This window comes from Triplophysa rosa, linkage group LG19, assembly GCF_024868665.1.
Source record: "Triplophysa rosa linkage group LG19, Trosa_1v2, whole genome shotgun sequence".
Lineage (NCBI taxonomy): Eukaryota > Metazoa > Chordata > Actinopteri > Cypriniformes > Nemacheilidae > Triplophysa > Triplophysa rosa.
The window spans coordinates 3,434,365-3,450,643 of NC_079908.1; the positions used below are offsets into that span (position 1 = coordinate 3,434,365).

General features: G+C 40.9%; 1 protein-coding gene across 1 annotated transcript; it reads left to right on the forward strand.

The window, feature by feature from the left end:
• Positions 1-311: 311 nt before the first annotated feature.
• kif4 (kinesin family member 4) lies at positions 312-16,279 on the forward strand. Its single transcript, XM_057360865.1, has 31 exons — positions 312-781; positions 1,016-1,139; positions 1,235-1,349; positions 1,496-1,686; positions 1,794-1,883; positions 2,295-2,461; positions 3,525-3,619; positions 3,824-3,943; positions 4,060-4,235; positions 4,333-4,394; positions 4,627-4,759; positions 5,212-5,270; positions 5,356-5,461; positions 7,479-7,583; positions 7,696-7,881; positions 8,735-8,838; positions 8,940-9,084; positions 9,215-9,325; positions 9,417-9,500; positions 9,614-9,727; positions 9,949-10,104; positions 11,232-11,329; positions 11,520-11,649; positions 11,740-11,910; positions 13,331-13,435; positions 14,210-14,287; positions 14,394-14,486; positions 14,584-14,745; positions 15,069-15,191; positions 15,281-15,400; positions 15,543-16,279. The coding sequence occupies exons 2-31, from the start codon at positions 1,017-1,019 to the stop codon at positions 15,738-15,740; spliced, it is 3,720 nt and encodes a 1,239-aa protein (XP_057216848.1). The 5' UTR covers positions 312-781; position 1,016; the 3' UTR covers positions 15,741-16,279.

The window sequence follows — 16,279 nt, forward strand, 5'->3', positions numbered from 1 at the left end:
TTTTCTGGTCAAGACGGACCACTTCTGAGTAAACGTTTTCCTGGCTTTTTAAAATAACCTTGATATCTTTTAGTTACTCTTTATAGCTGTCTAGGCTTATGAGGTTAAGAGTCTAAAGATATTAATAAAGAGACGACACACACAAGCTGTTTTACCACACGCACTGTGTTTCTTATTCGTCTTCCCTGAAGGGCTCCCGCATATATGAATACAGAGCACCACCTAGTGGTAAGAACCAACATACATCACAACCTTCACATGATGTTCAGACACGTGCATAAACAACAGTGGTTCTCTAACATTTTCATTGCAAGGGCCCCCTTTTGTAGGGCAAAAAAATATTAAATTAAATTGTTTTTCAACACCCTTGTCCTGACAGTGTCAATCCAAACAACGATATGGTCAACCTTGTAAATCAAATGTGGAGTCGGCTTTCAGTCTCTGCGCGCCACCTGAATGCGAAATCCCCCTCACTGTCCCGGCAGTGAGAAAACGGCAATGGGCGGAGTAATGACATAATGACGTAATGACGCAATGACGCGGGAGGAGGGACTGATTATTTGAAAGTGGCGGGCCGCATCTTTCTTTAGGGAAACAACTATTCACGGATGTTTCTATCATCAACAGATAATAACGTCTTTACGTAAACAAACGGTATTGTGCGTGCGCGGTTTAGATTATGTTTTGTCCTGTTTGAAATTGTTTTCGATCTTGTGTGAAAAAGGAAAGTTTGCTGACATTTACTCCTCGATCGGGATAATAGCGGACCGCAGTGGGGAAGGTAACGGCATAACTGGCGTTTTAAACATCCGGTTTTCGATGTATAAGTTGAGTGGCATGTTTATATGAGCGTTTAACGCAAGCGTACGTTTGTGTACATGTGTTAAAAGGCTTTATTAGATGACATTACGATTTGCTTTCAGTGCACTTCAGGCCTTAGGCCTAAGCTTGGCTTGTTTTGCCAACGGTCTTTACGTGAAATAAGTTTGTGAATAAATCTCACTTGCTCATCTAGAATGACCAAGGACGACGAAAAGGCCATTCCCGTGAGGGTTGGTCTGAGATGCCGGCCTCTGGTTCCCAAGGAGATCAATGAAGGATGCCAGTGCTGTCTTACTTTCGTGCCTGGTGAACCTCAAGTGTGTGTCATTGGACCTATTCCATTTCAAGAATATATATAAATACATTGTCAGTTTTTTTCAAATAGTCACCCAAATGTTTTTGTTCTCTTCAGGTGATTGTTGGCAATGACAAGGCGTTCACTTACGATTACGTGTTTGACCCATCAACCGAACAGGAGGAAGTGTTCAACACTGCTGTGTCTCCATTGTTGTCTGGGCTTTTTAAAGGTTTGTAGAAAGGGGTTTTGAGTTGTGACTGTTAGCAAGTCACATCATATAGATTGTGAATATTGTGATGTCACACAACATGCGAGCTTCTTTCAAACAGTCATATACGTTGAGTATAAATGAATGTTTGCTGTTTGAAATGGCAGGATATCACGCTACCGTTCTGGCCTATGGACAGACGGGCTCCGGCAAGACCTTCTCCATGGGCGGCACGTACACGTCGGAACAGGAGAACGAGCCCACGGTTGGGGTCATCCCGCGAGTTATCAGAAGAATCTTTCAGGAAAAAGCTAAATGTGCCGACAGTGAATTTGTGCTGGCCGTGTCGTATCTCGAGGTACAGACTCTCATATATCGTATATCGTGCTATGTTGTTTTTCCTCATGAATTGAAGTCCATTCTCTGTGTTTGGCTCAATGGTGTTGTAACTGTGTTTGATCTTAGATTTACAATGAAGAGATTCTGGACCTGCTGTGCACATCAAAGGATAAACCTGTCATCAGTATCAGAGAGGATCCTAAAGAAGGCATCAAAGTGAGCTCTATAACCCCGTAGATCCAAAATATGTATTTAAATCAACATGAAGTGCTACAAAATACTACAGCCTTCTACCTTTTACCTTACAGCCTTTTTAGCGTCCACATATAAAATGACAACATTACGGATAATACGGATGTTGTTTATTCTCATCTCACGTGCTGCCGTTTCATATTTTAAATGGATTTGGATTGGCTGATTGTTAAAACTTAGACTTTACTGTTCTCTGTATAGTAATTGTTCTTAGTAGGCCTGCACAATGTATTGAAATGATCTAAATAATGCAAATGTGCATATAGTGACATGGTTTGTAATAAATCAATGAATTTAATACTTCAAAAAGTTTAGTTTGTCTACATGACCAGATGTTCTGACTGTCGTTTGGTTCCGGTTCTGTCTATGGTGTAGATTGCGGGCCTGATGGAAAAGGAGGTGTCCACTGCACATGAGATGGTGGGCTGTCTGGAGTTGGGGAACTCTGCACGAACTGTGGGTTCGACAGCCATGAACGCAGCCTCGTCCCGCTCGCATGCCATCTTTACCATATCACTGGAGCAACGGCGTAAAGGAGACAAGTACGTGAACTAACAGCACATTTAATAAGACCACATTCACACTTCAGCCAAATACAGTTGTCACTCCTCTTATGAGGGCTTAAAGGGATACTTCAGGCAAGAAACAAAATTTCCCCATGTTTTACTCGCCATCCTGACTGAATGTGACTTTCTTCTTGAAGAATAATGCAGTCGGAGTTATAATGCCACGTGTCATTTTTCTTCCAAGCTGTAGAATGGAAGTGAATGATGGTCAAATTTTTGAAGCTCCAAAGAACTGCTCGACGCGGCTCCATGGTCTTCTGACTTCTGAAGCGAATCAATGCGTTTGTTTAAGAGAAATATCCATATTGACAGCGCTATTTACGTTGATGTCTAGCTTCCGTTATCCCTCGACTGCACGTGAAGCTGAGGCTTGTTTTTCTGGCAAATGACGCAAGTTCCGGTGACGAATGCGGCATTTTTCGTTTTGTTCCAATAGGATACCGTCTGGTGTATGGTGATTTTGTCAGACTATGTCGCGTTTCTAAATCAGGATTTTAGCAGCAGTAAAAGTTAACAGCTGGTTGGATTAAATATGAGGTATTATTATGTCGTGTTCAGTCAATATTTTATACTCGTTTTATGTCTGATAACAGAACAGATAATATGTGAAAATAGCATTCAGTTGTGTCAAAATACAATATAATGTGATCAGAGAGTAGAAGCAAAACAGATTTCAAGTGCCAACACTAGACCAAACGCACGTGATGACGTCACAAATATGCGAATTATTTTACTGACATCATCAGCGCCACAGTCTCTTAAAATCCTGTGGGAAACACTGCAGTTTGTCCGTTTAGGGCTACAGTAGAAACAACATGGTGAATTCCATGTAAGGGGACCTGCGGTGTATGTAGATAGAAATAGCTCATTCTAAGGTAATAAAAACATAACGCTTCATTGTGTAAGGTCTTTATACACCTCTGAAGACATAGTTATGTCATATATTACATTTATGTCAATAGATCCTCCAAAAAATCTTGTGAGTACAGTTATTAATGGAAGGAACTTTAACCATCTCATCACCTTTGTGTTTGTAAAGGAGTGATGTCATGGTCTCCAAACTCCACCTGGTGGATCTTGCTGGATCTGAGAGACAGAAGAAAACAAAGGCAGAGGGTGATCGACTCAAGGAGGGTAAGTTAGTGTTAGGTTATTAGGAAAGTTATCTAAAAGTATGAACAAACGTGACCCTGGATCACAAAACCAGAGCTTTCAGGTGATGTAAAAATCTCAATTTCGAGGTTTTGTTGTCCAGGGTCACAGAGTCCACAATACATTAGGAAAGATGAAGTATTTGTTAATAGAAATATGCTGTGTTTGCTATGTTTGTGACACAAGGAATCAGCATTAATCGTGGGCTGCTGTCTCTCGGGAACGTGATCAGTGCACTTGGGGATGAAAGCAAGAAAGGAACGTTTGTACCGTACAGAGACTCCAAGCTGACACGTCTCCTGCAGGGTAAAACTGATGCAGTTCATCATTTCAGATGAGTTAAAGATGAGATTCATGGAAAAATAGTTTGTGAAATTATGAACAAAAAGTGTTCAGCCAATGCCTCTCAAAACATTTCCCAGACTCTCTTGGAGGAAACAGCCACACGTTAATGATCGCTTGCGTCAGCCCGGCAGACTCCAACATCGAAGAAACCATCAACACAATGCGTTATGCTGATCGTGCGCGTAAAATCAAAAACAAGCCCATTCTCAATATCGACCCTCGCACAGCTGAAATGAAGCGACTCAAACAGCAGGTACTTTGTCTTGTGGCTGTGTGGAAATGACAGCGGATATATGAGCAGTTATAAGTCTTTGATGACCTTCCTCTGGTGAAATATTTTTATACTTCAGGTTCAAGAGCTTCAGGTGATGCTCCTGCATGCTCGTGGAGGAGTTGCTCCTGTACTGACCGGGTATGTCCCAGAGTGTGTTTTTTTATTATAAAACTGTTTAGGCTCTAAAATATGCTTGTAAGAGTTGCATTCAAAGCCATTCATTGAAGTGAATGGCGAATTAGATTGTGCATTCCATTTTATGAAACATCTGCTTTTGTTTCACATTACTTTTTGCACATCCTCCTGTCGCTTCAGTTGAATAGCCACATGTTCTTTGGTCATGGATGTTAAGACGTGTATGTTTCTGTAGGTCTGAGCCAGCAGAGAACATCTCAAAGATCCTGGAGCAGAACCGTAGTCTGCAAAATGAAAACCACAAGCTGAGCCGAGAGCTGAGCGAGTCCGTGGGGCAGACGGCTCTCATGTTCGAGAGGATTATCATGGTAAGACGTGGCTTTTTGAAGCTTATCACCAGGGTTTTATTTCATTTGTGTCTTGAAAATTGACCAGAACGTTACCAATATAACAATTAAAGGTGTGATCAGGTTCCAAAAGTAACACTAGCCAAGTGCCAAACGTAATTAAAAATAGGCTTTTGGCTTTTTTCTTGCATCTTTATTTCAGGAATTCTGAAAATAATGTTTATAAGTATTTTGTAAGAAGCTTATTTGTCTAGTGCCACTCATTTTATCTGGTATTGCAAAAAGTATTTTGTTAGCAAAAAAGTATACATTCCTTGAACATTTGAGAAATAAAATGGTTCATTTCGATTGTCCAATCCAAAAGTTAGTTCTTCACTGCGAAAAAGGTGCAAAATTACCGGTTAACATTATACACTATTATTGCACGAGTAATTGCAGACCTTCTGTTTGTGTTTATTGTCTTGTTTCTCTAGACAGAGCAGGCAAATGATAAATTGCAGTGTAAACTGGAGGAGTTGAAGCAGCATGCAGCGTAAGTGTCCGTTGTTTACAGATCACTGGACCAATCACATTCAGCTGTTGATTCATAAATATACATGAATCATACTTGGACACAGGTGTAAGGTGGACTTGCAGAAGGTTGTGGAGACTCTGGAAGACCAGGAACTGAAGGAAAACGTGGAGGTGATCAGGAACCTTCAACATCTCATCCTAGAACTGCAGGTGAAGAACACACACACACACACATTCAGAAGACCACACCACTCATTTGTCATATTTAAAGGGACAGTTCACCCAAAAATGAAAATTCTGTCATCATTTACTCACCCTCAGATCGTTCCAAACCTATATACAGGTGCTGGTCATATAATTAGAATATCATCAAAAAGTTGATTTATTTCACTAATTCCATTCAAAAAGTGAAACTTATATATTATATTCATTCATTACACACAGACTGATATATTTCAAATGTTTATTTCTTTTAATTTGATGATTATAACTGACAACTAATGAAAATCCCAAATTCAGTATCTCAGAAAATTTGAATATTACTTAAGACCAATACAAAGAAAGGATTTTTAGAAATCTTGGCCAACTGAAAAGTATGAACATGAAAAGTATGAGCATGTACAGCACTCAATACTTAGTTGGGGCTCCTTTTGCCTGAATTACTGCAGCAATGCGGCGTGGCATGGAGTAGATCAGTCTGTGGCACTGCTCAGGTGTTATGAGAGGCCAGGTTGCTCTCATAGTGGCCTTCAGCTCTTCTGCATTGTTGGGTCTGGCATATCGCATCTTCCTCTTCACAATACCCCATAGATTTTCTATGGGGTTAAGGTCAGGCGAGTTTGCTGGCCAATTAAGAACAGGGATACCATGGTCCTTAAACCAGGTACTGGTAGCTTTGGCACTGTGTGCAGGTGCCAAGTCCTGTTGGAAAATGAAATCTGCATCTCCATAAAGTTGGTCAGCAGCAGGAAGCATGAAGTGCTCTAAAACTTCCTGGTATACGGCTGCGTTGACCTTGGACCTCAGAAAACACAGTGGACCAACACCAGCAGATGACATGGCACCCCAAACCATCACTGACTGTGGAAACTTTACACTGGACCTCAAGCAACGTGGATTCTGTGCCTCTCCTCTCTTCCTCCAGACTCTGGGACCCTGATTTCCAAAGGAAATGCAAAATTTACTTTCATCAGAGAACATAACTTTGGACCACTCAGCAGCAGTCCAGTCCTTTTTGTCTTTAGCCCAGGCGAGACGCTTCTCATGCTTCCTGCTGCTGACCAACTTTATGGAGATGCAGATTTCATTTTCCAACAGGACTTGGCACCTGCACACAGTGCCAAAGCTACCAGTACCTGGTTTAAGGACCATGGTATCCCTGTTCTTAATTGGCCAGCAAACTCGCCTGACCTTAACCCCATAGAAAATCTATGGGGTATTGTGAAGAGGAAGATGCGATATGCCAGACCCAACAATGCAGAAGAGCTGAAGGCCACTATCAGAGCAACCTGGCCTCTCATAACACCTGAGCAGTGCCACAGACTGATCGACTCCATGCCACGCCGCATTGCTGCAGTAATTCAGGCAAAAGGAGCCCCAACTAAGTATTGAGTGCTGTACATGCTCATACTTTTCATGTTCATACTTTTCAGTTGGCCAAGATTTCTAAAAATCCTTTCTTTGTATTGGTCTTAAGTAATATTCTAATTTTCTGAGATACTGAATTTGGGATTTTCATTAGTTGTCAGTTATAATCATCAAATTAAAAGAAATAAACATTTGAAATATATCAGTCTGTGTGTAATGAATGAATATAATATACAAGTTTCACTTTTTGAATGGAATTAGTGAAATAAATCAACTTTTTGATGATATTCTAATTATATGACCAGCACCTGTACATATCTTTGTTCTGCTGAACACAAAGTAAGATATTTGGAAGAATGTCAGATCTCACCCCATTTACTGCCATAGTAGAGAAAATAAATACTATGGGAGTCAATGGGGGGGTGGGATCTGTTTGGTTACTGACATTCTTCCAAATATCTTCCTTTTTTGTTTATCAGAACAAAGCAATGTATACAGGTACAATCTGAGGGTGAGTAAACGATGGCAGAATTGTCATTTTTGGGTGAACTAACCCTTTATGTGTGAATGTGTTTTTATTGCTAGCCAAATGCAATGTTTTTTCAAAAGTGCAATAAAGTCAAATGTCTCTCTTGAATAGAGTGAAAGTGCTGGGATGGCGGCCACCATCGATGGTATAACCTCAGGCAATGCCTCCACCCTCGAGCCACAGACTGAGATGGCCACCTCTGGAGATTCACCAGTGGTATGTGTTAAACGCACATTTATTTCATAACTATTGACTTTTTATCCAGCTGATATGTTTTCAGGGGATTGTTGATGTTAAGTGTGAGATGTTTTTAAATCCACACATTTAGGGCTGCAGCGCTGATGCTCAAGTCAAAGGTTCTCCTGAAGCATACACGGCCCAGCATGCACTGCGACAGGCTCAGATGTCTAAAGAACTGATTGAGCTGAATAAAGTTCTGGCACTGAAAGAGGCTTTTGTCAAGAAGATGTGTCAAAACGACAGTCATCTGGAACCCATGCAAACAGAACATCAGGTAAGACTTAAAGGAATAGTTCACCCAAAAATGAAAATGTAGTCATTATTAAGTCACTATGGTGCATTTCCACCGCGGGAACTTTCCCTCGGGACTTTGGGGCAGTACTCGGTGTGTTTCCACCGCAGGAACCGGGATCAAAACAAAGTTCCGATTAAAAATCCCCCCTCCCCCAGAAAGTCCCTGCTCGTTATGTAGTACTTTTCCGGAGTTCCGGAAGATTCGGGGGTGGGCCTTGGTCGTCGAATATGCTGATTGGTTGAGTTCACGATTTCATTGGTTGACTCTACATGCTGCATTGTGTTCCGGTAAAAACAAAGCACCATTTGCGTGTAGTTTCAGCTGTTAACTGTTTGAAATACGACAGATGGACCGACGGCGAGGTCCAGGCTTTGTTAAGTGTTTTTGCTGAGGACGAAATCCAACGGGAATTGGAAACGATGACCCGCAATGAAAAGGTATACTGAAAAATATCGAGTTTGTTATACAAGCTGGGCGTTGTCCCACAAAAAAATGATGAGTGTCCGTCGCTTTGTTTGTGACGCCATCATTGTTCGACATTACCGCCCCCTCCTGGACTGGGAGGAGCCGTCACACGCAGTCCTACGTCACGGGACTGATTTGCCTAATCTTCACGGTACTTTAGACCGCTATGGAAACGCAGACACCAACAGGTCTGGGGAGAAAAATGTTCCTGGGACAAATTGTTCCAGGTAATTTCGGTGGAAATGCGCCATTAATGTCATTAAAACCTTCAGAACATAACAGATTTGGCCAGAGCTTACCATTTGAACAAGCGTGATGGTTTCTGAATGGGCTGCTAAATAATGCAGAACTCTTTTAATTTCCTCAGGAGAACATTACGAGTCTACATACTGCGGTTGGCTCCTTACAGAAAGAAAAGGAAGACCTCCTCCACGCCCTGCAGTCTGCTAAAAAGGACACCAATCAGGCCAAGTAACTCCATTTACTTTTAAACTGCAACAAAACACCAGCACATCGATAATAAGACTTCCACTTCTGTTCCACGCTCACTTTTTTTTTGTGTTCCATTCTAGACTCAGTGAACAGCGCAGGAAGAGACTTCAGGAGCTGGAAGGACAGATCACAGAGCTGAAGAAGAAACTGCAGGACCAGTCCAAACTGCTCAAGCTCAAAGAGTCGTCTGTGCGCAACGTAGCCAAACTTAACCATGAGATCCAGGTTTGTGTGCTTCATGAAGAGTATCCTCTGAAAGTCTGCTCATCCTGAAGTCCATTTGCTGAAGATCATTTTGTTGTGTGAACGGAGACTAAATGGTGTAGGAATGTGATGATGTGGTGGATGTGTGCAGGCGATGAAATCTCAGCGAGTGCAGCTCATGCGGCAGATGAAGGAAGACTCGGAGAAGTTCCGCCTGTGGAAACTGAAGAAGGATAAAGAAGTTCTGCAGCTCAAGGAGAAGGTTGGAAATCGTAGTTTTAACTGTTGTAGACATTTCGTGTGCATATTTTCACGTTTTTTTGTCTTCAACTTCAACGTTTTGTTGGGTGCAGGATCGCAAGCGCCAATATGAGATGCTGAAGCTGGAGAGAGACTTCCAGAAACAGGCCAACGTGCTCCGCCGCAAAACAGAGGAGGTGAGACATTTACAATACTGTACAACAGTTCTGAAATAAATGTTTAAAAACACGTCTAAGAGCTGTGGTGGTGGAAGTACAATCGCTAATACAAAGTCTGCGTGTGTCTGCAGGCGGCTGCTGCTAACAAGCGACTCAAAGACGCTCTGCAGAAGAGAAGTGAAGTGGCAGAGAAACGCAAAGACTTTCAGAGTCGCGGAACAGAAGGTGTCGCTAGCAGAGTAAAGGTATCTAAAATTCATAACAAAGTTGGGATTGTTTGTTTTAATTAGGAAAGATCTAGCCATGCAAACTTTACAATAGTTTTTATTATGCGATTGAATAGTTTTTGCGTTGATAAATCCTTCATTGCCAACGAAAAAAAATTAGAAGCGTGTAGACGTGTCCGCGTATCGGTTAGAAAAACTGTGTATTGAATATGTGAATATTTGCGATCGAATTGGTTTAGGCCTGGCTGCTGAAAGAGGTGGAAGTGCTGGTGAGCACGGAAGAGGCCCGCCGACATCTACAGGACCTGCTGGAGGACAGGAAGATGCTGGCGGAGGAGATTTCACAGCTCCGTCAGCAGATGGAGGCGGGAGAGAGACCTGTAGCCAAAGTCAGGGTGAGAATCGCAAGTTGTGTTTTGATGGATTAGCACGGGCAAGGATTTTGTGTTGTCAGTCAGGCCATGTGACCACCAAAGCATTTTAGGCAGCTCAAAATCCCAAACTTTTGAACAAGGTGAACATTTTTCCACTCAATGACCAGCAAGTGAAACATGTATGTTTGCTGTTTAATTTTAGGTTTTATGTATTATCGTATTTGCATGCGCTTCCATTGTAAATATATAGACCAAGTCCACAACAATTGCCTCAGACTTCGTCTACACTAGTTTTCGTTTTCAAAACGCTCTTGGTCCACACTAGCGTTTTCAAGCGTTTCCTAAACGCTGCCCATCCACACTGAAACGTCTGAAAACGCTTACATTCATGTACTGCGCATGAGTTAAACCTAAGACAGCCTTCAGCATGTGTCATTTCTGTCAGGCGTTTATTTACTTTCTGCCTTATGTCGCGACAATGTGGCGCAAAAATACAGTTTTTTTTTTAAATAGATGGACAATGAGGTAACTTAGTGATGTTGCTGCAGGTAACACAAGACTGTAAAGCTGCGAAAGTGAAACTCACGCTCTGCTGCCAAACAATAACTGCTAGTAAAATAATATTCCGTCTCCAAAAATACAATCTAAAGTATGACATTAATGCTATCAAACAGGAAAGCAGCCGAAACAACTGTGTCACATGATGAAAAACGCGTCATCGTTTTTAAACCCCTCCATTTTCTCATCCACACTACAACGTGAAAATGGCGCTTTCAAATGTATCCACTTTTGGCCATCTTGGTGTGAACGAAAAGTCAAAACTGAGAGAAAAAGATGAGTTTTCAAATGAAAACAATTAGTGTGGACAGGGTCTCAGTTTTCCATTGTAGGTGCATTTTGTATACGTTATTGTTTGTGTATGGGTCGAAACACAACACAGGTCCAAAACCACATGCATGCTTTTCTGTTATTTTAAAATGAAAAAAATCAGGAGAGAAGCCAAGGAGATGATATCAGCCATCCGAAATGTTGAAGCATTTTGAAACTTACCCTGAAACTCAAAAATGAATTGTGATGGGGGGCTTCATGTTAACACCGAATGTTTTGTTCTTCTGTCATTTGAATTCATTTGGTGTTTGTCTTCTCAGCGTCGCACTTTGACCATCTCAGAGTTGGAGGGCCATGGTGAGCTGGAGGCTTCTATCAGCAAACAGGTGGAGAGTCTGGAGACAGAGATGGGGCTCAGGTCAGAGACAGTACTTTATCGTAACTTGTACGGCTTCAGGATACGCCAGAAAAAAAATGACACCCTCAGCAGACACTCCAAAAGATGTTGTTTTAACCACTTTCCTTTTGTTTATGGATCAGATCAGTGCTGCTGACTATGTATGGTTTCTTCATTTTAAATTAATCTCTTTCTGTGTTTAACCTGACAGGAGCGCTCAGATCGCTGACCTGCAGCAGAAAGTTCTGGATGCAGATAATGAAGGGCGAATGAAGCAGCGCTGGGATTCTATCACCACCATCATAGAGGCCAAGAGTGCACTCAAAATCCTCATGGCTGAGGTGAGCAGTAAAGCAGAAAGCTGGCGTGTTTTAAGGATGTTTTTTACTGTAATGTTGTGTTGATGGACTCTTTCCATGCACCTGGTTCAGGTTGTAGCTTCCAAGATTGCTAATGCCAAGCTGGAGAGCGAGCTGAAGCAGGAGAAAGCCAATCTTTTGGACATGCAGAAGATCTTGTGTGATGAGAGGAAACTCATGTCTACTATGGACATGGAGCACCAGAGTCATCTGGTGGAACTGGAGCAGACACACCAGGAGAAGGTCTGTTTTCATCCATGTTCCTGTTACATCTTATACACTCTATACTAGGACTATAAGAATACACTTTGCTCATGATTCAATACCATACATTATAATGCGTTCATGACACTATAGTCAGGGCTGTACATATATGTCGCACATGCTACGAAAACAAATCTGTCTGTGCCAAGAATAAAATTTAATAGTGTAGCACGCGTGCAATACAGTTTGGAAGGCGCATTAGACAGAACCGCTTGTTTGTGTGAAGTGCGTATGTCGTTGTTCTTGTTCGTGTGTCAGGTTAACTAATGGCACACCACTATTTATTTTCGTTTTTATTTAGTTTTTGCAATTAAAACTTGTTTTCTGGCTGCATTGAGTCCATTGATCTAGAGCCCTGTGATCTGAGTCACTAAAGCGGAATTCTACCATTTAAACACTCTGCTTGTTCTGCGTGTCTGAGTGAATGAGCTGCACAGTTTAACATGTTACAAGCGTGACACTAGTGGATTTGTCTGTATCTTACTATACGAGGACGTGAGCACATGAACTTCATCCACAGAGTTGTTCTAAGTTTATTTTATGAGCATTTCACTGTTTCAGTGAAGCTACTGTCAAACACACTGAAACTCAAGCGTCTTCGCGTCAACCCGCCGAAATAAAAGTCTGCTTAATTTCAACCAGATGAAAAAAATTATTAACTTGTAGTAAATTTATAAACTGTAGTAAACACTATAATATACTACAGTATTTTTACGGACAAATGTTTATACTACTGTATAGTAAAACATTGAAAATACAGAACTCCAGAAAAGGAAAACATTTAAAAATGAAAATGAATTTGGGGAAAACTAAAAATTATATGGCCTTAATTTGTTCATTTGTATAACATTAATGTCCTTTTTCAGTTACCTGTCGATTTATGTGATGTTTTTTTTTAGATGAGAAAACAGACGTATACTTGTGCTACAACTGTTTGGCCTGTGCTACACAACTTTAAACCTCTGTAGCAAATTGAATTTCAAATAGCAGATTTTTCTAACACATTAACAATTAAAAAAAAATGTTGTCCATAAATTGTTATAGAATTGACCAAATTTTGTTAAGGTAAACAAAAACTGAATAGGTCTATCACTAAGAAATAAAACTTAATTTTAAAATGGTTAAAATCAAGGAAAGATTTAAAAGGTAAACACTAATGGAGAACTCCTTAAAACGGTAAACGAACAAAATTAAGAACAAGACCTTAAAATAAATTAAGTTCTGGTCAAGTAAGTTCAGCACAGACAGTCTTGGTGTTTTTGGGTTACTTACAGTTTTTCAGTCAGAAGCTGGGATCTTTGAGGTCGTGTTTTAGCAGCTCGACCATGTACATGAATATTTACAGGATATATATTGTCTGATATACAGGAATGTCATGAATATGTCATTTCTGCTGCAGGTGCTGTATCTTCTTGGTCAGCTCCAGAATAAACCTGTGGAGGAGGAGGAGCATGAGGAGGTGTCTAAACGGGAGAAGGAACTGCTGCAGCGTCTGAAATTCCAGGTGTGAATCTTTGGTTTCTTGGTGAACACACGTCAGAGTTTGGTTGGTTCAGATCATGGACATGGACATGGTTTAGCAGGAGATTATTCAGAAACCAAAGGGTTGACCACAATGAAACTAATACCACAGGCAAAAAAGTGACACCCCATTTGCACCGACAGAGATCGCACCTCATTCATTTTAATAGTAACCCTTAGCATCCTTTGGCAACATCGACCGTTGGTGACAGGAAGTGGGCATGTCTATCGACATTAAAAGGTGTTCAACTTCATGCAAATGAAGGGCGACCTTGGGAACGACTACCAATAGGGGTAAAGCAGCGGAGCTCATATCATCTGTCTCATCTCAGTTACTGCAGCGTTTGTGTACAACTGTTACTCGAGCAACCAAAACTAGGAACTGCCTTCTAATGACCTCATAAGAGATGGGTGTCACGCAGTAACAGTGAACGGGGCTCGAGTTTTAACATCATCATTGTTACCTAGCAACAGGTACCATACTACCCTTTGATGCAAGAGTTCAGGGAAGGGAAAGGGTGTTGGCAAACTCCTTTTTTCCAGTAAGCAATTAAACAAAGTGTGAAAGTTATTTATTGCTTGTCACCTTTTTGTAGATCAGTCTCTCCTTTTCTTTTTAGTACAGCTCAATCGTCCTCTTCATCAACACAAACTAGAAATGTTCATTCTCACACAACTTAGAATATGATTATAAGAGTTAAATGGAACATCATATATACATATTTTTAAATCTATGGTTAAATGTTCTCCGTCACAGGAAGAGGAAATTGAAAAGGTGCGAGAACTCAGTGAGCAGACCCAGAAACTCAAGGAGGAAAATGAACAATACAAGCAGGTAAAACCCTTCCTACAGACACCGTTTACACTGAAATCCATCTGAAACGTCAAAACAATTAAAAAATAAAACATTCACCCTGTTTTTCTGGGTTTGATCTTAACAGAAGTTACAACTGGCCCAGCTGACCAGTACAAAGAAAGTCCTGTCTACTTTGAACGAGTCACCCGATACATCTTTTGAATACGTTCCCCCTAAGGTGATGCTCAAGGCTGTGTGCACGTTTCCTTTATTTTGTTTCTTAGATTTGGAAACTGTTTTCTGATTTGCTTTCCTGTCACGTTTTTCATCTGAAGCCTAAGCCCAAAAGCTACTCCACGGCACGGGCACGTCTGCAGGAGCCTATAGATCTAGATGAACTGATATCTCCATCTGAGTCTGAGAAGGAGGAAGACGAGTGGCGTCCAGAGAAAAATGAAAAAGCAAGAAGAGGCTCCAAGAAGTCCAAAATGACCGGGGTGAGATTTCAATTCAAAAACTGGAAAAAATATGCTATTCATATTTTTGTGTCAAAGACTTTACGGACAGCTTTTTGTGTACAAAGGTGCCTCATAAATAGTTTAAAGAGGCTTCCTTGTTATAAACACGAGATATTTACTCCGTTTATGATATGGTAACATAATTGTAAAATTTAATCTACAGCCAGAGCTTGGACTGTTGTGTTTTGATGCTCTGGGGTCCTGAGTTTGAGTTCACTCACATAAACAACTGTTCTAGTGCTTTTGAAGATTTTTTTTCTTCCAGCGGTTCGTTTAAAACTATTTGATTCTGTCTCCTCTAGTGTGCGTGTCGGGGTCGCTGTGTTAACAAGCTTTGTCGCTGCCGCAAGGGGAAAATGACCTGCGGAGAAAACTGTCTCTGTGATCACGAGAAATGTCGCAACATGGAGAACCGCGCTAGTGTGGTTAGTAAAATATTTATAGACTTACAGGCTGGTTGTTTACCCTATGCAGTGTGTTTTCTTGTATTTATTTGATATTTTTGCCGTCTCAGGACCAGGCTGAAGTGGGTGATGCGTCTAAAGATTCTGTCACTGTTCCTGAGGACCCCACAGCTATAAGCCCCCTGGACGCCACATTTTTCAGACCCCCTAGTGTCCCTCCTACTAAGAAGGTAAGAACAAATGTTATTTATTAATTTCTGTCACCGTGTTTCAATTTAAGAAAATGGTTCTTCCCCCAAAATCCTGCCCTTCTGTCAAGGTCCTGTCCTTGTGTGAAACACAATCTGTACTTGTTTTCTATGTCATGAGCAGGAGATTGGAGACATGGGCCACCTGCCCGCAGACCTGAAGTTGGAGAAGAAACCCGTCCCTGCTGACAGCGACAGTGACAGTGATGAAGCTGAATCACTAAACAGCACAGCCAGCTTCCTCCGGAGGAACAAGCGAGGGCTTAATAACTTTAAGAACAGCTTCTTCTCTGGCTGCACACCGATCCGTGAAGAACATTAGCATTAAAGTAGCTGTATGTGGTAAATATAACTGCTAGCTTGTCTTGTCTTTGTTTTGTCTCCTTTTCATGTGGTTTTATTGTATGAATTTAATTCAATTTGCAGATGTAAAATAGTTTAGGAACACGCCGCTCATTTTCAACAACGGCTAATGCACTAGCAAGGTGAACTTTCACCTTTCATAGGTAATTTAATGGACTTTTAAAACCGTTGGACAGTGTAACATTGGAAAACATATTTTTAGATGTTATTTCTATTAAAATATCAGTGGCATCAATAAATTGAGTTGGTTTTATTTTTTGTGTTTACAAGCATGCGGATGACATAAAAATAACAGAAGTAGATGTTGTTGTAATATTTGTTGTGGGAGCAAAAGTGATGAATATGATACCATTTTGAAGTGAATCTGTTTTGTAAAGACCACTTCGGAAAACGTAAACACTCCTTGTCCAGAAGAACTTCCTGTTTCAATTTTTTAACACAGCACAAACATTTGAACAGAATACAACCAACGGAACATTTATAACTGGATCAAAATGT

Excerpts from the sequence above, each read along its gene's own strand:
- kif4 (XM_057360865.1), top strand. The coding sequence starts at position 1,017 with ATGACCAAGGACGACGAAAAGGCCATTCCCGTGAGGGTTGGTCTGAGA. Across the intron at positions 1,140-1,234 it reads TCGTGCCTGGTGAACCTCAA|GTGATTGTTGGCAATGACAA; the intron begins GTGTGTGTCATT and ends TGTTCTCTTCAG. Across the intron at positions 14,746-15,068 it reads AGAAGTCCAAAATGACCGGG|TGTGCGTGTCGGGGTCGCTG; the intron begins GTGAGATTTCAA and ends TGTCTCCTCTAG.